Below are 23,407 nucleotides of genomic sequence, written 5' to 3' on the forward strand. Positions count from 1 at the left end.
ATAGATAAGCGACTGAGGCTACATTTGAAATGTCATTCTATTGACCTTCAGTTGCACAGAGAATAAACTAAACAATGGAGTGGAACCATCATGTGGTGTGAGGACCTTTCTGTACTTCTCTACTTGTTATCTGACTCCCTCCTTTCTCTGAAGCGTCCTTTATCCTTATACCAACACTTAGAAAGTGCTGCCAAAAACTTAAGGTGTCAAAAACTTAAAGCTTTGACACTGTAAGGTGGTCCTAAAGTCAAGGCGGACTGCATATGTGTTGTTCTTTAAAATTGTTCCCTGTTTGAACAGTGGTAACTGTAACTATATATTCCATCTCATATGCTATTCAAAATATGACCTTGATGCTCCTCTTACGAAGAAATGAGGTCTATATGCCCACCCTCCAAGCTGGGTGTGCTTCTAACTCCTTTGCAACCAATAATGGAGCAACATTGATATTACATGACTCAGATCTGAGGCTTGGTCAGAAAAAGTGACCTAACTCCTGCCTTGTACTGGAGACCTGCCCTGCCCTGACCTGCCCTCCTCATGCTGTGAGGGAGCCCTAAGTAGCCTATATGTAGAGACCAGGTGGAGAAGCCTTATAACTACCTGAAGAGAGAGAAGTCCAGACTAGCCTCTAGTTGCTTCAGCCCCCTTCTGTTCTGGCTCCACGTACTGTCTGATTGCCATTGATGAGAAGAAACTGAGCCAGAAATGCCCAGTCAGGAGCTCCCTAAATTCCTGATCCATAGAAACCATCAGAGATAGTAAAATGATTGCTGTTATTTTGAACTCTAAGTTATGGGGAGATTTGTTATACCGTAGTAATAACTGGAATATTCCCTATAATAGGTGAGAATGAGTTAAAGCAGTTCTATCAGTGAAGTTTTCTTAGTTAAGAGAGAAACTGACTTTGGCCAACTGAAGCAAAATTGATAAGATAAATGTCCAAATTAAGAAATTAGAAAAATCAGATTAAAAGAAAATGGAAGGAGGAAGATCAAGATAAAGAGCAGAAATCAGTGAAATTGAAAACAAATATAGTGAATCATAAAGCCAAAAACGGAGCCTTTGAGAAAGCTAATAGGTACATCTCTAGTAGGAGTAAGAAAAAGAAGCAAAAACACCAATAAACAAAATTAAGAATGAGGAACTCTAGAACCCACAGAGATTAAAGAGATAATAATATAAACAACTTTATTTCAATAAATTTGAAAACTTATACAACATGGGCAAGTTTCTAGAATAATGATTAATCATGCTGACTCAGGAAGAGTAAGAAAGGCTCTAAATCTATAATGACCAATGTGGTTACTGCTAGTCATGTGTGAATTTTGATGCTTGAAATACGGCTAGTGCAACTCAGGGACTAAGTTTGAAATTTAATTTTAAATAATTTAAATTTAAAAATCAGAACAGTATAAAATATTTTTCTGTTAAACACAACTTGACTCTTTTGGTAGGACTATATTTATATTTCACTTTAGCCACTGCATCTTCTAAGATGTTATTGCATTGTACTGCACTGTATTTCTAGTATTGCACATAAACATATCACTGATTTGTTGGTATCAGTGGTTTCATTCAGTTTGAATGACTGATTTCTATGCACAGCTATAATGCAGTGTTTATTTGAATATTTTATGAAGCCATACAATGATAAGACGACTTACCTAATGATACCTATGTAAGTCATAATTGGTAATTAAGTTGAAATGTTTATTATTTACTTACAATGTAATTATTTTTCTAGTTAAAAAGTAAGTATAGACAATTTTTTGAATTTAGAATAAAGGCAAACTTTGATGCAGAATTGGGGGATGATATGGAAGCTAGTACTACAGCCAGAAGAGTAAAGAAAAAAAGAGCCTGGAAGAAGGTACATCATAAATATCATGATGAATAACAATTGCAATTTGCTGTGGCAGAGGGAACTGACAAAGATGTTTGTTGACATGTGATGATGTCACTTCTCTGTGACATACATGCTGTGTATTCTTGTGTTTTAAATATTTCTGTTTTCATTTCTAATAGGTAAGTATCAGTAAATATAGACCATAAAAAAAGCACTCTGGTAAAGTTTAAGTGGAATGTTATTGTGGTATTTGGAACTAGCAATATTCATTAGAACATTTTAAAATGAGGAATGACCTTACATGTTTTTAATTAGCCTTAACTTTAAGGAAACTCCATCTTTTTTTCCTTTCTCATTTTTCACAATACCTCTCCTTCAGCCGGGTCCTTATATACTGCAGTGCCTCACTTGGCCTATTTTACTTGATCTTGGGATTAGAAGACTCTAATATTTAGGCTCTTTCTTCCTTTATCCACATTGAGATTGACCTATCCTGTGTTCAGTTTCCCAGGGCCCTGGTGTTAGTGGAACATAAGGGTTAGTGAGGTAGCTTTCCCAGGAAATAATTTGCATTTTTTAACACATGACTTTTGAAGACACAGTCACTTCATTCAATAGAATTATTATTTTGGTCAGCGGAATGAGGAAGGTGGAATAGGTAGAAATCCTCTGAGTCTGAGAATTTATACAGACTGAGCCATAAACTCCACAGGGTTAACAAATAAGGTTCCTTGGAATGACAGCAGCAAAAGGCAATTTCCACTGCTGCTACAGCACTCAGGGACTGTCCAACAGATGCCTCTCAGCATCCTCCTCTGGCACTGATGAGACCAACACACTTCCAGGGGCCAGTGGTGTGGCTAGGGATTGACCTGCATTAGAGCTTTATAGTCTATGATAGTTACCCACAAAGCTTTACGGGAAGGAAGTGGCCTTTAAAATACATCAGGCTGGGCCGGCCCTGTGGCTCAAGTGGTTAGAGCTCCATGCTTCTAACTCCGAAGGCTGCCGGTTTGATTCCCACATGAGCCAGTGGGCTCTCAACCACAAGGTTGCCAGTTCGACTCTGGCAAAGGTTGGTGGGCTGCACCCCCCTGCAACTAGTAACTGGAGCTGAGCTGCGCCCTCCACAACTAAGATTAAAAGGACAACAACTTGACTTGGAAAAAAGTCCTGGAAGTACACACTGTTCCCCAATAAAGTCCTGTTCCCCTTCCCCAATAAAATCTAAAAAAAAAAAATACATTAGGCTTATCGACACAGATTATTTTATTCCATAGGCATTATCATGGAAGAGAGGGTCTTATTTCCTTTGCAGTGGTTTATTTCCACTTCCACTCTTCTTCTTTTCAGATTTAAACGGTAGTATCCTCTCTCTCTGTGTGTCTTTTTAAAACACACTTTACTTTTTTAGAGCAGTTTTAGGTTCACAGCAAAACACACATAGCCTCCCCCACCACCATGGTAGATTTGTTACTATTGATGAACTTATATTGATACATCATAATCACAGTCCATAGTTTCTATTAGGGTTCACTCTTGGTGTTGTACATTTGACATGTATTCACAGTAGTAGTATACTGAACAGTTTCACTGCCCTAAAAAGCCTCCGTGCTCTGCCTTTACATCCCTCCCTCCCCCTAGCCCTTGGCAACTGATATTTATACTGTCGCCACCATTTTGCCTTTTCCAGAATGTCATATAGTTAAACCATAGTATGTAGCCTTTTCAGAGTGGTATTCTCTTTTATGATTTTTTCTGTCTTCTAAACTGTTCATATTGGCCTTATTTTACTCATGCAGAAGCAGATGGTGGTGGTTGATACATAAAATTAAAAAGCAACAGAGTGTAGCTTGGGGAATTCTTTCATCAGTATCACAAAGGGTGATAAAACCCTGAAAGAGGAAAGAAAAGAGGACCACGGTGGTTCGAGAACCTTGTTTAGAGAGTGGCAAGAGAGCCTTGGAAAGAGAAGCGGGGCCTATAGTTCGTGCAGGGCTTTGCAGGTCAGGGTAAAGCGGTATTTTTCAAAGCGCAATAAGAAGGTATTTGAGGATTTGAGCAGAGTGATAGATCTCATTTGCATTAAAAAAAAAAAAGAACACTGACTTCAGGGAGAAGCGACTGTAGGTGGATACAAGGAGCAGTCCTTCCGTTAGGGAACTATTATAGTAGCCCAGACCAACACCGTCTGGTCTAGAGTACCTAATAGCAATGCTGATGGTGAGAAGCATACAGGCTAAAGGCATGTGATAAAGGTAGAATAGCTCAGCTTTGTTAATGGATTGAATGGGGGTATACAAGACAGAGGAAGGGAGGGAGGGAGAGAGAGGGAGAGAACACACCTAATCCTAATTTGCTGGCTTCAGGAACTGGCAGATTTACCAACAGCAAAGATCGAAATGGGGAAGGTGTGTGTGTGAGTGAGATGGAATGGGGGAGTGCTGCACATGTAAACTAGAGTCTTACCTATTACATTTCTCCCAACATTTTATACTGAACATTTTCAAACAGCAGATTGGAAATAATTTTACAGTGAATGCCCTTATACCACATCTACAACTCACATTTCACTATACTTCTCTCTATTTGTCTATGACTCCATCCATCAGCCTAACTCACTTTAGTAATGCGTTTTAATTGCAGACATTAGTGCACTTTCTTCTGCATAACTCAGCACAGGTCATTTGCTCCCAGTTTTTTCTTTTGATGTAAAATTTACATACAAGGCGAAACGCACCAATCTTACGTGTGCATTCACTGAGTTTTGACACACGCCCACCTCTGCCTACGTCTTAAACTTGAGATGCCTAAATGACATCAAAGGGGCATAATCCAAAGGGTTGCTAGACGTAGGAATCTGAAATGTAAATGTGGCAATCGTCAGAAGACAGGTCTGCTTAAACTATGGGATTGGACGCAATCAGCCAGGGGGAGCAGAGGGAAGAAAAATGGGCGGTGTCCTCCGAGCGTCCATCGCTTATAGACTTCTGTGGCGTGGGAGCGCGGGACCCGTGGGAAGGGGAGGGTTTGTGCTGACCGAAGCCAAGTTGGCCTAGCCTGTGGTCCTGAAAAGCCGGTACGCCCCGCGCCGTGGGGCGGTTCTTGGTAACCATCAAAGGTGACTGGAGGTGTCACTAGGTGCGGGGAGCAGGGCTGGCGCGGGGAGCGTGGAGGGCGCTCCCAGTCGGAGGCGGGAAGGTCAGCTGGGGAGAGGGGACGGCGAAAAGGGAGGGTGCGCGTGGAGGAGGTTTGGAAACGCGGAGAGGGGATGAGGGAAGGAAGCGAGAAGCGGAGCAAAGGCAGGGGCGCGGGGAGGCGCGGGGAGGGGCGGGGCGGGGCGGGGCGGGGAGGGGAGGGGCGGGGAGGGGCGGAGCCGCCGCTGCGGCCGGCGGAGGGGCGGGCGGAGGGAGGGGGTGTGTGCGCGGGTCACATGGTCGCGCTGCCCTCCCCGGCAGCCGCCTTCTCCGCCGCGGTGCGCTGGCTGCAGGAAGCCGCCGCGCCACCGCTTTTGTTGTCAGGGACTCCGCCGGGAGCGCCGCTCGGCGGCCGCCGCCGTCTCCTCCTGCAGCCCGCTCTCCGGCCGCGGGTCCCGGGCGCTCCGCCCGCCCTGCCCATGACGGGGCCCCGCGACCACCGCCGCCTCCAGTCCGGGGCGGCGCAGCGCTGAGGCGGAGGCGGCGCTGCCCTCTCTGCGGGAAGCGGGCGGCCTCGGTCCCCCTCCCCCCGAGGGCACCATGGAGGTGAATGCAGGTAAGAGCCGGCCTGCGGTGAGTCCGGGACGGCGGAGAGGGCGCTCGGAGCCCGCTGGGGCGCTTCGGGGGGCGGCGGTCGGGGTTGTCCCTAGGGCGGACGGGGTGGGCTGCTGCGCCCTTCCTGTCCGCGCCGGGCTCGGCTCCCGTCGCTCCCCGGGTCGCCCCACCGGATCCCTGCGACGCCGCAGCGCGGCCCGGCGGTGCCGGCCCGGCCCCCCCCTCACATGGCCGGGCCGCGCGAGCCACGTGCGCGCTGTGTTTACGTTCGGCGGCGCACGGGCGCCGGTTGGCTGGGCGGGCGCGTGACGTGGCATTACATAATGGGCACTGAGGCGGCGGCGGCGGGCGGGGACACGTGAGGCCGCTCGGCTCCGTGACCCACATTCCCCGGGGCCGCAGGGACACGTGGGGGCGGGGACGCGCGCGCGCGCGCGCCGGCGGGAAGCGCCGCAGCCTCTCGGGAGGCCCCGCCCGTGTGGAACTCTCCGGGCTGTGACGTGGGCGCGATTCCCTCCTCCCCCGCGGGGTTGCACACTGCGGAGGCGGCGGCGCGTGCGCGGGCGGTGAACCTGGCCGCTCGGCGGCCTGGGGGCGGCGCGGATGCCGCAGTGCACCCGCAGAGGCCCGCACGGCCGGGGGGTTACCCGATGTTGGGAGCCGCGGCGATGCACACGGACTGGCCGCACACCCTGCGGATACGGGGGAAGAAGTGCGGGCCGAGGCGCGCCACGGGCGGAAGGGAGTGCCTGGGGCAGCCGTGGGGCTTCCCCGACGCGAGATGCTGCGAGGAGGCTGAAGTGCTGAGATCCCGAGCAACACCAAGCAGAAGGAACTCCACGCGCCCTTGTTGTGACGCTGCTTCACTGTTTCAAAAAACAAAAATGGTTTCCTCGAGGACACGATCTGCCGTACAGACCTTCAGGCATAAAATCCCCTTGGGCTGGGAGCCTTACGGTAAACGGGTCACACCCATAGCTAATCATTCAGCTCACGTGTGGTCCGGATGACTCAGGTCGCCTCAGTGACTCTGAGACCTTATGTAAGACGGGCCATTGTTCATTTCGGTTAAGTTTTTTAAACCCACGGGCTGCTGACCTTGCCTGAACCCGATCAACGGAATTCGGCTTTATAAATCTTTTTCTTGTTAGATTTCCTGTTGCAACGCCACAGAACAATACTTTGCTCCCTTCTCCCATTTTGTCTGCCCACAAACAAGTGATGGCCTTTCTACCTGAAGCCAAGGACGTTACAGGAGAAATCAGTTTTTATTTTTTAAGTTATATGCTGTAAAAACCATGCCTGGATAACAAATGTGGATTTTCCACCAACAGTAAAAATAAAGTCATTTTCTAACTATTTTAACTACCTATGGGCCTACTTACTTAGCCTTTGAGAATATTTTTAAAAATTGGGTAACTCATGGAATTAAACTTTTACCTCTTTGGAGATTATCAGATTTAACCTCTTCTAACCTAGGCTTTAGCATGAGCAAATTCTTTCAGCTTTGCAACCTCATATATAGACAGATGCAGGTGATTGCAAAGTTTTTCTCTGGTTTGAACCTTTCTGGAACAATATCACTGATCTTAATCTTGCCTGTTGGAACTACAAATTGTAAAACTTTTGGAAGACTGTTGTTACCCCTTCTCCCCACCTCTGTTCTTCCATTTCCAGTTCTCATCCCTTGGTCCTTACACTTTTTAAAAAAAAATCATCATCCTTGTTGCCCTCGGGGCTGTTGCACCCAGAAGTGAACAGGCTCCTGCAGAAATGGTTGGAGGATTACCAAGTTCCAAGTTTGGGATTCTGCTGCAAATGAATTCTCTGGCAGGCTTAGCTTTTGTGGTATATTGCTTTGCTGACTCACAGTAACCTTGCAGTCAGTTAGGACCTATTCATATGAACTGTTCTGAAGTTAGGTTTCAATTGTGAGGATAATTGGCCTGAAGTGTAGGACTTTTCAGTTATTTTTCTTAAATTTTCTCTTGCTCCTTTTGGCTCCAAATTCAAGCTGTCACAGGCTGTGAGTCAGTATATTAACAATTTATTTCTGCCATCTATGTGTCAGAGGGAGCTTTGACAAGCATGTCCTTTAACTTCAAATTGTTGTAAATATTGACTAGGGTGGGGCCACATTCAATGCTGCATGGCATACCTTTGACCCTTCCCTTTGGTTTGATATCATTGTATTAGTCAGTACACATTCAACTAGTGACCATTTTATCTTAACTGCCCTATAATTCAAGACACATTGTGTCCTTGCCCTCTCTATGACTAATACACATGTGCAATAGAAGTGGTAGAAATTGACGCATGCATTTTTGTCACAGATAGCTTTTGATTGAGTATACTAGGTCCTTTAACCCATTGCATAAACTTATTAACCATGGTTGTAATTCATGTTTTAAAAATTAGGAAAATATTCCCACATAGTTTATTCATATCTTTACGAATCTGTATTCTATGTTTCTCCAAACTTGGAAAGAAAACAGAGGGGGGAGGTAAGGGTAAAGAGATCTTTATTTGGAGAGAGAAACAGCATGATAAATGGGTCAGAGTGAAGTAAGAAGTCAGTGGAATTAAGGGATTCAGAAGGTAGTGTGGAAATAACCTATAGAGAAACGAATGAGTCCATATGACACTTCAAAATTGAGGGAAAGAAGAAAGGATGGGGGGATTAGTTTTGTTTGAACTATTCTGATTGAACTTTTTCAGTAAAATGATGGCAAGATAATATTAATAATCACCAGTATCTGTTGAGCATTTACTGTGTGTGAGGCCCTTTGCATATGTTACTACTTTGATACTTCACATTAATTCTGTGAAGGAAGGTGCCGTCATCACCATTTGAAGATGAGGGGCTCAGTAAATTGAAATTAAGTAACTTACGCAGGCAGGTGGTAGAGCCAGATTTTGAACCCACAGAGTCCATTTGGAGAGCACACGCTAACTACTGTGCTCTAATAAGTATAAGCCTACATAATGCTTGAAGGTATATGCACAAGTTGGTAGTCTTGTCTTCTTGGGGGTGAAGGAAATACAATGTGGACCGACTCAGTTTGCAGTGGTATAGTATTGGGTCATAGCTGGTGGAAAAGGGCAGGTGTCAGCAGAGCCTCCCGATTTCAACATTCCACTTTTTAAAATCTTGTTGCTGGTCAGTCTGTTTTTTCCCCAGACACAAGATTACACTTGTCCCCCACCCCCAACAGCAATTTACTAGGAGACAAACACTGTTTTACAAAATAAGACCTTTTTGTTTTTTGTCACCTCATTGTTTTCTGAAATAATCTCTTTCATAGTACCTCATTTAATAATTTACATATTCTTCAAGACCCCCACTTATTGTCACCTTAGCTTTGTTTGCCTGTCTTGATTTCTGCACTGTATAGTGGGCTCTTGTGTGATCCTTAGCAGTTCACAATAATATGTATGAAAATTGCTCACATTGCACTGAAATGAATGGTTAACACAGCTGTTTCCCCAGTTGGCCTATAAAGCTTTTCAGGGAAGGGACCATGCTGTTCTCTGGAGCCCTGACACTCAGGGCACAGTTGGAAGTTTAGTGTTTCAATTAGTATTTGTGCATTACTATCCTGTGAGTAGAAATTATTAATAACATTTAAAAATGAGAAAATTAAAGCTTTTTGATGGTAAAATGTTTTGGTCTTAAGTCACAGGCAAAAGAGTACAGTCATGACTTGAATTCAAGTGTGTTTTCTAGGATGGTGGACAGTGGGAGTGGGAGCATTTTGATGATAGACAAGCCTAGAATTGGGGTAAGAAAGCTCCAATATACACAGGGACTGTAAGTACTTCCCAGTAGGACACAATTGGATATTGACTTTTGGCTTGTCTGAAGTTGACCACTGGGTAAGCCCTAGCCTGGGAATCTGGTGGATTTCCAGGGTCCCTTTCAACTAAAAATAGAGAAGACTCTGCCGCCGCTAATTTTAGCTTGAGGTATCTAACAAGTACATTCTGCCTGTTACTGGAGGTGTTGGGACTTGCTGGTTCTGGGGATTTTTACCTTTTTTGCTTAATCATCAAAAATTGTGCATGTAAAAAGCACTCTAATAATCCCTTTTTATGAATACCATTTTGTTTTAGTTTTGTAATAACTCTGGCAGATATTCCCATTTTATAGAAGATGACTCAGGTCTAGAGATATTGAAAGTGACTTGCTTGCCCAGGTCTTCTCAGTAAGACATAATAGTCTGTCCTCAGGAATTAGACAGCCTTAACTTTCAACCGTGGCCCTGCCACTCAGTAGCTGTGTTACTTAACCTCTCTGAGCTCTGAGTTCCTCATCTGTAAAATGGGATACTGGCAATTAATTCACAGGATTTTTGTGAGGATGAAATGTGACGTGAAATTGTGTCATATTCTTGACATTCATTAAGTACTTGGTGTTTTGTAGTTTTCACTTTCTTTATTGGGTTGAGGAACTACTAGGTGTACTCTGTAGTTTCTAGGAAATTAAAGTTTAACCCGTTTGGGTTGCTAATCATCAGGTCGGTAGATCGGTGTTTAGTAGCAAGAGCAGATGGCTAAGACAACCAAATCAGTGTAGAAGTTCTTGCTAGGAGAATGTAGCTGCTAATAAATGGGTCATCTTTGACTCTATGGAGCCTGGCACAAATTCTAGTTATAAATGATGGCTGAACTCTCTAAAGATAGGAATAGGATCTTAACTGGATTGATGATAACTCTGTAATTTTTCTTAGGTTTGATTTTGGAGGTTCTGTAAAGGAAGGTGGGTGTGTATGGAGTAATAACAATACCTTCCATTGCCTAGTCAGTGCTTTAAACTAGTTCTTAAGCCGTCGGAATAGCTCTGAAGTTTTTTTCTAAATTGAGGTAATCTGAAGACCTTGTAAACATAAATGGCTGACTCAGATCCTGGTCCTAGGAAAGTCTTCTAAGGAAAACCATCATTTTCTCATCTTTTTGTCCTCTTGAGATCTTAGGAAGTGAATTTGCTACCTGACCTTGTACTTTAGAAAAGACAAATAGCTGTGAGACCTTCCTTTGGGAGTTTATTTAGGACTAAGGATAATATTTTCCTTTGTATCCTATTCTGAGTGGAGACGTGTGATAAAAGTAGCAGTTTGCTAATACCTGGAATTTCTAATATGAAAGTTTTATAAAAACAGATGGCACCATGGTTTTTATCTGGTAACATGACATTTGATAGACTTCCAGGTTAAAATTGTTTCTCATTGAATTCACAGCATATTAAGGGTAGGCAGGCAGTTATGTCAATGAAAACATCAACCTTTAAAACTATGGGCCAATTTGTGCTTGCATTCACTGATTGTAGCCATTCTTTAACTTCATTGTGTAAAGAATTACCTGGGAAACTTGTTAAAAATCCCCATTCTTAGGGTACCTTTTCTCTTCTGGGCAGAGCCTTGGAGTTGTGTGTTTTGGAAAAGTACCAGGTGATTTTATGATACGTTTTTTACGTAATCTCTCTGGATGATGAGAATAAACTCAAAGTTAGGACCTTTTCTCTCTTTGCGTTTGGAGTCTTAGAAGCTTTTAGATTTTAAAATCAGTGGTAGATGAAATGTCTATTATTACCAGTAGCCTTAGTTGCTTTTTCTTCCACTGAGCACGGATGAAGTGGTTGACTCTGTGGCCGTGCTGCTCAAACTTCACTGTGCATCAGAATCACCAAGAGGTGATGAACGTTTCTGATTCTATAGACCTGGAGTGGGGCCTGAGAACTTGCATTTCTAACAGATGTCCAGGTGCTGCTGAAGCCTCTGGTTTAGGGACCACACTTTGAGAATGACTGGTTTTTAGGTAGAGTCCACATTGCAGGTCAAATATTAATCGTAGAGCTCTAGCTTCACTGTGGACAGGTGATAGGCACATGCTAAGCATTTGGGAAGTGGGCCAGACTATAGAAAGAGCATATGCACACCTCCAACCTCAAGACTGATGCGAGGCGTATGCTTAATGACTGGAAAAGTGAATGGAAGCGTCCGCATAACTTAAAACTCAAGTGCATTTATGCATATTATATAAATGTGTGTATCATGAACACTGCTGTGCTTTTCTTGGCCTCGTAGGCACCTGTTTTAACTTCTGGATTGTAATCAAACTCCCTGAGAGTTGTGGTTGTGCTTTACTTCTTGGGCTTCCCAGCCTGAATATATACCATATATAATTGGTAATTAAATACATATCTGTACCTAATTTCAACATGACAGACTGAGAGTGACTAAAAGACTGAAATTCCTCAGCTTGTTTTTTTCTTCTCTGTAAATGGAAATGTTCTCTGTTTTTTGGAATTGTTTTGGCCTCAGTATTTTGCTGAGTATGTATATGTCTGTGTGTGTATATTTGTGTTTTAAAAGACTTACAAAGTGTGGCTTTTATCTAAAAAAAGATAGGGGAGTCATTTCCCTTTAGCAGAGAAAGTTTTATTTCAGAGTGAATGCTTAATTTGCAGTTACTACTTTGGGAATGTTCAAAATTCTTCACCTACTACTCAGTACAGTCATCTAGATTCTTGTCAGAAATGCCCTGTTTTACTCGCGACTTCCTAGTAATGTTTTATAGTGTTTGGGATCTGTCCTTGTTATTAGATGTGGGCTTCACAAAGGCAGATAAGTAGGTCTTACAAATACTTACGGCAGATTTATTACCTGTAAAGCATGTAAGAGAGACGCGCTGTGCACCTAGGTACTTATGATCTAGTTGAGAAATAGGTGGAAACAGGTAAACAGTAGGTTTAAATAAGAGCTCAGGACAGTGGTGGAAGAGAGATAATGAACCTTTGTGTCTGATACACACTGAAAAAGCTAATAAATGTTCATGATGGAGGGAAGAGGAAAAGAAACCAACCACACTAGACCTTGGCAAAGAAGATGAAAATAACTTGTTTGGCTTGGGATTTGGAAAAATAATATATTTGGCCAGTGAGGTTACTCTTGCAACATTTTATCTCTTTGAGGGGAGACGTTTGTAATTATACCCTAAGAATAATTTTAAGTGCTGTTTCTTAACCTGAGAGGTTTACAGTCTCAGAGGTCAAGGCCAGTTTTCAGAGGGGTTGTGGTTATATTGATGAGGTTGTGAATAGTTTTTTGAGAGTAGCTCTGTGAAGAGGGCATTAACTTCAGCCTTGATGTTATTCTCTGATAGTCTGTATTCTTTCTTCCAGCCTCTTTAACATTTACTGTAAATTGTGAGTCAGAAGAACAAGTAGTGAGTCTGAATTCCTTAAGAGCTGCTTAGAGTTAAGTGTGTCTGCCAGTCCAGCAGCAGAAGCAGGAGAGAGCTGAACTGGGGTTTTAGTGGATAGTCACAGAAGTCTTCAGGGAGCATCAAAACAGAAAGGATTCTGGGAGCAACAGCTGTGGAAGGTTCCCCATTTTGAGGTAAATTACTTTATCCGGAGTTCCAAATGTAAACATCAGTTCTTGATTAACCTGTGTTTTAGCCACGTGATGGGGGAGGCAGATGATGAACTCATTGTTTTTAAGATTGTGTCATACAAAGGTATAATGAAGGAGGCAAAGAGAGAACTAGAACGAGATTTCTTCATGGCCAAAACAATTTGTTTACTCTAAGCTATATAGTCACACAGGAAGGTTTTTTCATTTCTTTTAGGAAAAGATTGGAAACAGAAAAGATTTAGGTTTGGATCTGCATGTGCTCAGAATAACGAAGCCAGTGAGAGCCTTCTCACTTTTTAAATCAGTAGAAATTATATGGGCTTTGAACTTATGAAAGCAGGAGGAATAGCAGGAAATAAGTTATTTTTCCTTTCGGGATAAGCAGATACTTAATTAGTAACCAATTTCTAAAGTTAGTGACTTTACTGTTCAGATTTGCAAAAATAGAAAATACGTATTATCAAGCTTGCAAGCCGCGTTCTGGGACTGGAGCCAGCCACGTGCTTTTGGGAAAACACTCAGGTAAGGGCAGGCGGCCGAGTGGAGTAGGGCTGCAGCGGGGCCGGCCAATTCTGGGAGGGCCAGCACCCTCCTCACGCACCCCTGCTCCACTGAGTCTTGGAGCCAGGACAGCTGTTTACTAGTATTGCTTGGGTCCCAGAGGGTCGCCCCAGGGCTTGGGAGGCTGGTAGGGCATCGCCCTTCGCTCCCTTCCACAGCCCTCTTCGTCTATGGGAGTTACTAACCAGATGACTGCACTTCCTTTATGGTTATGTGCACTTGACTGGTAAAACAGCTGCCCCAGGGAATTATGGGGTGTGTGAGAGGGCTTTTCTTTAGGAGGATGTGAGTGTTCCCTAGGCTGGTTGGATATGAACTCAAGAAGTTCAACCTGCTGTGAAATAACTGGAAACGGGTAAGGGCCACAAATCTGAGGCGTCAGTTCCACAAGCTGAGGCTCTTTTGCCCAGAGCCAAGTGCCTGGGCCCAGCAGTGGGGAACTGGAGGTTCCCCTGGCCTCAGAGAGCAGGGGGCATTGGGTGAGTTTCCGGTGTGCTTGTGCTGTAGCCTGGTGTGTGCAGGACCACGTGCGAGGAGGGCTCCCACGTGCTGACACCCCACTTGTTGTCTTTGCACCTCCTGTGTCAACCGTCAGCCTAGCCCCGCGCACTTCATGTTGGCAAATAGCAGGACCATCTGGGAGCCTAATCCCCCACCCCTCTGAGGCTCGGACCCTGCCACACAGCGATCGTATGCAGCTACCAGAGCACGGTCATGGCCGCCCTGCACCGCTCTGCCTGGATGCGCTGGTACCCATGACCCAAGCCCACCCGCAGCCAGTGGGTCTGGAATCAGTGCCGAGTCACACGCATCCATCCACTAGAAGCACTAGGTATTGATCCGACTCCTGCCCACCATACCACCCGGCTGGTACTACACCACAGCCCGGAGGGCAATGGTACCTGAGGCTTTGAGGTGCTTTCCCAGCAGGCCACCCCCTCAGTACTTTATGCAGCTGAATTTTTCTGGCAATCAGGAGTTTCGTGCAGCGGTGGCTTTGGAATGCCTACAACTCCTGATAGATCTGGAGCCTGGTAACTATAAAAATCGCTCCTCCTGAGCACAGAGGGAGCTTATACGGTGTCCACCCACCCAGGAGCTCCTGGACCCCTGTGCCAAGGAGACCATGCTGAGGGCCCTTGGTGGATACAAGAAAGGCAGAAGGAAGTTTGATGTATGGCTTGAGACCCCCAACACCAAGAGAAGGAGGCAGAGCCAGGAGCGCGGGCCATCTGCCTCAAGCCCATATGGAGAACTGGAGTGATCCTTTCGATTGTGCCCAGGCCTGGGCCTCTGAGAAGATGACACTGTCCCAGGGACTGACCGCCAGCCTCTCTGAGCCTTCCCTGCATGCCGACCACCAGCCCAGGCCACAGTCGCAGCCTCAGCTGGAGAGTTGGGAGGGGAGCACTCCTCCCGGCCCGATGACCCTTTTATGTCCTAAGAGTCAAGGCCTTGCCACCAATACCTCCTGAGACTCAAACCCACAGTTCTTTTACCCTAGTGAGTCCTGCTCTATCCTACATGAGTCAATGATATCACCAGGTTACCTTCTACCACCCCAGCGAGCAGCTCTGCTGAGCATGAGAGAGAGAGAGAGAGAGAGAGAGAGAGAAGCCCACATGCAGAAACACTGCTGAGATCAAAGCTTTGCTCTCCTCCTGCCCACCCACTCTGGTCTTTTCCCCAGGACACGCTTCACAGGAAGGAGTCTTTCTCCTGTATGCCTAATTTTCATAAGTAAAAGTTTGTACTAATTTTAAATAATAGTTAGCATTATTTGGGAAGAAAAAAGAAAGTACACATTATCTTGTATCTAATTATCTGATTTCCCCCTCTTTTCTAGGAGGTGTGATTGCCTATATCAGTTCTTCCAGCTCAGCCTCGAGCCCTGCCTCTTGTCACAGTGAGGGTTCTGAGAATAGTTTCCAGTCCTCCTTCTCTTCTGTGCCATCTTCTCCAAATAGCTCTAATTCAGATAACAATGGTAATCCCAAAAATGGAGATCTCTCCAATATTGAAGGCATCCTGAAGAGTGATCGAGTAGATTGTTCTATGAAAACAAGCAAATCCAGTGTACCTGGGATGACAAAGAGTCATAGTGGAGTGACAAGTAAGTTAGTTTTCTAAACGTTGGTGCCATTAATTGTAGGTGGGGCTCACTTTATCAGCTTTTCATTTGGGAGACCATTATGTTTTTCGGGGTATAATGTTCACTCCTTTCTGGGTAATCATAGTTCAAGTAGTTGGGTAAGAAATCAGTGATGATTTAAAAGTTACAGCCTCTAGGGGTTGTCATAACTGATTCTTGTTGCAGAGCAAGATATGTGGTTATGTACTGTGCTTTACCATGTTTCCTCCAGGGTACCCCCTTTGCCACATTTTCATAGTTATCTTTTTTCTGGACTCGTACAGAGTCTGTTTCTAGAACAGAGTACTTACAGTGGGAAGGGATTTGCTTTCATGAAGCTGGAGCTAGGGAGGGACATTTGGGATTCGGAAGTAAAGCAGGATTGGGATAAGCAGATGATTAGTGGCATTTGGATCCCTGAGTGTGGAGGTAAGATGGACAGGTAGAGGGAAGGATCAGGAAGGAATAGGACCTAGCTGCTGCCCGTGGGTTAAGTGAACAACCTGTGGAGATACAGTTAGCACTTTTTATTGATCAACTTCTCTGCCTCACTTCTTAATTCTTGTATAGAAGAATTGTTTGCTTAGTTCTGGTTGTGTATCTGGTTTTAGATTTACAGAATTTCAGGATATGTTTAAAATCACCCGGAAAGGACAAAAACCAACTTTCTGAGATATTTTTGGCAGGCCCATAAACTGTGTTTAAAGGAAAACTATGATGGCTTTTGTTAATTTGGTGTAAAGATTTTTCTTTTATATGATAAAAATAGATTTGTATCTTTTTAAAGTACTTAACAAGTTGAACAAAAAATATGCAATTGGAAAGAAAGTAAACAGTTGACAGTTTTCTTCCATGTTTTCACTTTTGTGTCTCTTTGTGCCTTAGAATTTAGTGGCATGGTGCTGCTGTGTAAAGTCTGTGGGGATGTGGCGTCAGGATTCCACTACGGAGTTCATGCTTGTGAAGGTTGTAAGGTAAAGCATGCTTTTGTTTCTTTAAACTACTGATTCTGGGATTAAAGAACTTGATTAGGTTTGCTAGTTTCCATAGTGGATAATCTGGGAGGAGAAGAGAAGTCAGCTGCTGCCCTTAAAGTCTTAAGCATTTTATGTACTGTATAAACATAACTTGTTTTGAAAAATATATTTTTAGTTCAATGTATTTCTTTTTTCTTTAACGTTTTGATCAAAGTAAATTTTCTATCTCAAACTTAATTATGGTATGAAACTAAGTGTACAAATGTTTATTCATTCATGTGTCAGGTGCTGTTGTAGGTGGTGGGGAAACAGCAGGGAATAAAACAGACAGGGCATTCCTGCCTTGTTGGAACTTAGTTTACACCAAACTTTGAATGGTCTCATCAGGTACTGTGTCATTATGACATGTCAGATACTAGGAGTTGGGAATAATTCCTCGATACTTACAAAAAATGTGGTAGCTTTGGAAGTAATGCCAAGTGAGTAAAAGAAACTTGAGTATAAACTCAGTGTTTGGGAAAGCTCATTATATTTGTAAGTTTAGTTGAATATATCTTAGAGTGCCTGTCAGATCATTCCAGATGAGATATTTTGTACCTCCTACTTATATCCAGAGACTCTCTCTCTCTTTTTAAATCTGGCACATTCCTTTTTCCTGAGTATCAAAATTAACATGACCAAGACACTTGCTCTTGCTGTTCTCTGACTGGAATCCAGTTTGGCAGGATATGGTGGGCGAGCAAGATAATGAATATACATGATGAAAGAGGAAATATTTTCCGGGGTAGCTCTCAGTGAATTGTGATTTTGGTAACTCTTAATGGCTGGGTCACTTAATAAGACTAGTCAGTATTTTATATAGATATAGCACTTTTCCCACCATTTAAAAAATTCTGGAGTGGCTGGTTAGCTCAGTTGGTTAGAGCGTGGTGCTGGTACTGTGTTCCCCCCAAAATAAGACCTAACTGGACCATCAGCTTTAAGGTGTCTTTTGGAGCAAAAATTAATATAAGACCCAGTCTTATTTTACTATAAGACCAGGTCTAATATAATACAGTATAGTATAGTATAATATAATATAATATAACACTGCATCTTATATTAATTTTTGCTCCAAAAGACACATTAGAGCTGATGGTTTGGCTAGTTCTTATTTTCAGGGAAACACGGTAGCACCAAGATTACCGGTTCGATCCCCACATGGGCCACTATGAGCTGCGCCCTCCTTTAAAAAAAAAATCCTATAAATATTTTTGTTTTCCTCAAAAATGTGAAGTAATTGTAAAGCAGACATCATTCTCACTTTATAGCTAGGGAAACCAAAGTACAGGCAAAATGAACCTAATTATGTATTCTTTATAAATGCACATAATTGTTCTATACCTTCTTAAAGGTGTGTCTGACTCAGGTATTACAGTGTCCCAAGTATAGTATTGCAGTAATAAAGTGTAAAAATGTTGTATCTTGCAATTACTAATATAGATTCATGAAATGTGTGGTTAGTTATGATATTTAAGGAAACGGCAGTTTAAAATAATTTTGGTAACTGTGTTCTTGACTTTTCTGTTCTCCTTGGAACTATTAAGCTGGGGATCTTTGAATACCTATCACAGAGCACTTACTCAAATTGTGTAGTGAAGGCAGTTATGTGTAGCTATCTAGCTGGTAACTGTCTTTTCTTGGATCATTATTTGGCCTGTGGGTGTGTGGTGTGACACTTACCTGTTGCTGACAAGCAGCCAGGAACATCTGGCACATATAAGTAGGCCTTGCTGGTGTCAGCACGTAATGATCCAGGAAGGACCAGGCTGTACTAATGTAATCCTTAGCTCTAGCGAGGGGATTATAGCCATGGAACACATTTTTCTGTCAACTCTTTAAAAATCAGTCATATTTCAAGAGTTTTGGAATTTGTATGTGATTAAAGTGTGAGCTGGAAATAGTGGCTGCAGGCAGGGGCTGGGAACGGGGTAAAGTGTAGTACAAGGGGCTCTTTGGCAAGCCCCAAGGTTCTCCAAAGGGAAGAAAGGGAAGAAGAGTTTTGTTTGGCTAGTAGGTGTAAGGTGCTTACTGATACTGGTAAGAATGCAGTTACATTCTATGTGTCAAGATTCTATTTCTCTCTGTTCTAAGCCAAAATTATTTCCCAGGTGTGCTAGTAACGTATTGGATAGTTAGGCGTGGGGGGTGGGTGCTTACAAGAAGTTCATCTGGATGTTTTTAAATGAATAGGCACATCTTCCTTTGTTCTTAGGGTTTTTTTCGGAGAAGCATTCAGCAAAACATCCAGTACAAGAAGTGCCTGAAGAATGAAAACTGTTCTATAATGAGAATGAATAGGAACAGATGTCAGCAGTGTCGCTTCAAAAAGTGTCTGTCTGTTGGAATGTCGAGAGATGGTATGTTCCCAGTTTAAAGAGCGTTCTTTCTTAAAGCACAGGGAGCTTGGCCTTTCTTCCTCAGCATAAACCAGAGCAATAAACCAGTTATCAATGGCCCTCTCATGCTTGCGGTGAAGCAGATTTTAGAAAACACGTTTTGATGCCTTGCAGGATGCCAGATTCATTAGTCAAATTTTAGCAGCATCACCCCAGAAACAGCTTTTGGCTCACTTCTTTTTTTGTTGATTTTTGTTAAAAAAAAAAAAAAGGTCCATTTTTTCCCCCTATACAATTTGAAAGGTTTTTTTTTTTTTTTCCATATAAAGGGTTTAATTTTTCTTGTGGTTCTTTCTCCATAATTTCTTAGCATTCCTGATGAACCCATTTCTCCTTATGTGAATTATCTTTAGCACTTTCTCAGCCCTGAGATGATAATGTGTTTTAGGGCACAGATTCTGAGTCCATTGAAAGATGCAAAATTGAAAGAAACATTAGGGGCTGGAGTGGAGGAGGTTGCTCAATTCTGGTGTCATCCGTTCCCATGGGAAATAAAAGTTGTAATTTGTGGGACTGTTAGTATTATCTGTGGATGACATCATTGGAAGATTTGACTCTTCTGTTATGCTGAGGGAAATCATTTTTGGATAATCTTATTGTGTTCTAAGCAACATAACAGAGTAGTAAGGTTTTCAGAGGGGTTAGTTTAGTAGGGCTCATTAAGAATGGCTAAGAAGGAACCTCATATTTATCTAGGAAAGGGTCACTGAAGCAATCCCTTAGGTTACTCTAACTCTGATATCTTACTGACCTAGAAATACAGTGTTGCAATAAGGAGCTTCTTGAATAACAGATTTCAGCGATGGATGGTTGAATTTTTAATTGCCTGAAAAATTTTCTAGAGCACTGTAAATAGTAATCCAAAGTTGATGGGTATTGTGATCGCCCCACAAGAATGAAAATGGCAATCATTTGTGAAGGAGCGGCAGTAGAGGTAGAATGAAACCCGATGGAATTGCTTGTCTGATAATGTTGAAGATACAGCTAGATTAGTAAGGCTTTCTTGCTGGGTGGGTGTATTGAACTTTTATTATCTCTGTATAAAAAAGACTAGTAAGCGGTTATTTTTTACTTTCTCTCAGGGATAGGAATATTGGAGACAGACACATTTTAAGACTAGCCTCTAAAATAATGGAGGCCAAACGATTTCATCTTTATTCATTGATTTGAATTAAAATCCAGCAAGTTTGTGTTTCAGTAACTCCATTTCTATTGACCGTGGGTTTTTTTTTTTTTTTTTTTTTTAAGATTTTCTTTTTGAAGAAGCTTGTAGAGCCCATCATTTAATGTTAGGTCTTGAGAATGAGGTTATGATGTCAGATGTTAAGGGAGTGATTGTACCTGGGATGTTCTGTTAATGTTGATGGATGTGGGCAGCTGACTCCCACATGCCTTCTTAAGAACAGAGCCTTTGGCCTTGTTAACAAGGGGCTGTGTGGTTATGCTGGTTTGCGTCAAGCTGTGATTTTCATTAGTGAATTTTGTATTTCTTTTTTAGATTTTGCTTATAAAATACCCAAGAGATAGGTCTCCTTAGCTTTGTTTTGGTAGAGAAATGAAAAAATCCCTCCTCCCCCCACTTCCTGTGGTACGTCAAAAACAACCTGTAAGTAAGTTGAGGGTAATTTGGCCAGAGACATTTAGATAGATGCTCTTCACTTGTGTGAATAGAAGCCATAGCTGTTAGAGATCATTTTGTGTTATTCTTTTGTACATATAGGTCTTATTTAGAGCATAGATGTTAAATATCTTTTTCTTCAATAGCTGTTCGGTTTGGTCGTATTCCGAAGCGTGAAAAACAGAGAATGCTAATTGAAATGCAAAGTGCGATGAAGACCATGATGAACAGCCAATTCAGTGGTCATTTGCAGAATGACACGTTAGTAGAACATCATGAACAAACAGCCTCACCAGCCCAGGAACAGCTGCGACCCAAGCCCCAGCTGGAGCAAGAAAGCATCAAAAGCTCTTCTCCTCCCTCTTCTGACTTTGCAAAAGAAGAAGTGATTGGCCTGGTGACCAGAGCCCACAAGGATACCTTTATGTATAATCAAGAGCAGCGAGAAAACTCAGCAGAGACCATGCAGCCCCAGAGAGAACGGATTTCCAAGACCATGGAGCAGTATAATTTAAATCATGACCATTGTGGCAGTGGGCTGAGCAGCCATTTTCCTTGTAATGAGAGCCAGCAGAATCTCAGTGGACAGTATAAAGGGAGGAACATACTGCATTACCCAAACGGGCATGGCATTTGTATTGCAAATGGACATTGTATGAACTTCTCCAATGCTTATACTCAAAGAGTATGTGATAGAGTTTCGATAGATGGATTTTCTCAGAATGAGAACAAGAATACTTACCTGTGCAACAATGGAGGGAGAATGCATCTGGTATATAGTGAAATTAAATTTTTTTGCTCACCTTGTATCACAGAAAGCTTTGAAGGTTTTCTTTTATGTGGGGAATATTCCAACTTCAAGGGTGGAAGTAGGGGTGTCAGGAAACCTAAGGGATTTATAGAATCAGGTTTGTGCAATATTTTAGGTCAAATACTTAATAAACATCATTTGTTGAATGACCTAATTCTACACCGAGTTAGGTACAAGCATGTGATTTGATTGATATTATGCTTGGGATTAGGATTTTATGTAAAATAGGGATCATGCAGAATTGGTCCTTTAATTCTCAGAAATACCTTTCAAAATTTAAGCATTATGATTAATCACTACCTACTAGCTTTTGGATTGTCTCTTAGGGCTGATCTTTTAGCTGGCCACAGTCAGTAATTCTTTCATTTCTGTGGAAGTTTTCTTTAACCGTTGTACTGCAAAAAGGTCTTTGGATATAGAACATGGATGTTTTCTTGTGCGAGAATTTAGTAATATTCTAATTTAACAGGCTAGCTTCTAAGGATTTCATCCTGTGAGATGAGTTATGTTATTCATATCGTTCAAATTATTTTTTTTCATCAAAGACACCAGTCTACATGAAAATCCAATGTTTATACTCAGCCAAAATTTCACCAAAAACACCAGTACAGCACCATTTCTAGTTGAAATCATGAGGTCCTTTGATAGTGCTTGGTATTTTCTACAGCCACGTAATTAAAATGGTCTTTTTTTATTTTTCAAAATAGTTGACAGTATCCCAATCCTTATGTTAGATTTTTTTGGGTCACTGGCAAGTATTTGATCTCATGGATCTGAAAAGTGATCTTATCTTTTATTAGACTTAGTGACTGCCTTAAGTAGGGAAGAATCTGGAAGACTTTAGGTTCTAATTTTGTGGTATTCTTTATAGTTATAAAATCACTCCATTCCTGGATCTCCTGTGGATTAAGTGAAAATTTAAAGGCTGATTTTACTAATAGAGTTTGCAGTGCATGTTTCATAATCATTTTAGTGTTTTTATACCTTCCTGCTTTCTATTTTTCCCTCTCCAATCTCATTTAGAAGGTACATCTTGTAGCTCCAGTCAGTGTTTCCTAATTGAACAAGTGGAGGTCGGTGGTCAATGTTTATGAAATAAATGGTTAGGACCGTTTTAAAAAAGTGAGGCATCTCACTGTTTTTCCTCTTTGAAATTATAACATTGTGATTGTGCCCAGTTAGAAAAAAGTGAGTTTTGAAATATAAACTGAATGGGGCAGCCGGTTAGCTTAGAGTGTGGTGCTCTTAACAACAGTGTTGCGGGTTCAATCCCCACATGGGCCACTGTGAGCTGCGCCCTCCACAACTAGATTGAAACAACTACTTGAGTTGGAGCTGATGGGTCCTGGAGAAACACACTTAAAAAATAAATAAATAACTGAATGTGGCCTGGGGATCTAGGCCTGTGACTTCTAGCTGAATTTGAATAAGTCACTAAACCTGTTATAGTCTCATTTTCACACCTAAGAAATGGTAATTATAATACCTGCGGTAACTAACTAATAGGGTTGAGAATCAAGTAATTATGTATGAATTTGTTTGAAAACCTAAACCAGCATAAGGTGGCAGCAGTGTTACAAAATAAACTCTTAAACCTGTGCAACAGGGTTCTAAAATAGCTTGTTAGGGATCTCAGTTTTGCTTAGGCCGCCTCTGTCAGGATAAACAAGTTAATTGCTATTTAACTTAGGCTGCTGTGAGGCTTTCTGTCCAAAGGCTAGTAGCAAAAGAGAAAGTAGCATCTGAGGGTTATTTTCATGGTGGCATTTCCAATGATTCAGAGATGCCACTTTTGAAATTTCTTTACAACGTCTCACAATTTAAGAGTTTTTTGTTTTGTTTTTTTTGTACACTA

General features: G+C 42.4%; 1 protein-coding gene across 2 annotated transcripts in view; it reads left to right on the forward strand.

Moving 5' to 3' along the window:
- Nucleotides 1–5,254: 5,254 nt before the first annotated feature.
- The window catches only part of NR1D2 (nuclear receptor subfamily 1 group D member 2), a 134,993-nt gene continuing 116,840 nt past the window's right edge, over nt 5,255–23,407 (forward strand). For both annotated transcript variants that reach the window (XR_013994933.1, XM_081073408.1), the window contains exons 1-5: nt 5,255–5,602; nt 15,424–15,690; nt 16,594–16,682; nt 18,940–19,084; nt 20,888–21,513. Coding sequence is in view for 1 of the 2 variants with exons in the window: in XM_081073408.1 (XP_080929534.1) it covers nt 5,587–5,602; nt 15,424–15,690; nt 16,594–16,682; nt 18,940–19,084; nt 20,888–21,513 (1,143 nt within the window). In the remaining variant the exon portion in view is untranslated. The remainder of the gene's footprint in view (nt 5,603–15,423; nt 15,691–16,593; nt 16,683–18,939; nt 19,085–20,887; nt 21,514–23,407) is intronic.

The sequence above is a fragment of the Rhinolophus hipposideros genome (genome assembly GCF_964194185.1).
Source record: "Rhinolophus hipposideros genome assembly, chromosome: 14".
Lineage (NCBI taxonomy): Eukaryota > Metazoa > Chordata > Mammalia > Chiroptera > Rhinolophidae > Rhinolophus > Rhinolophus hipposideros.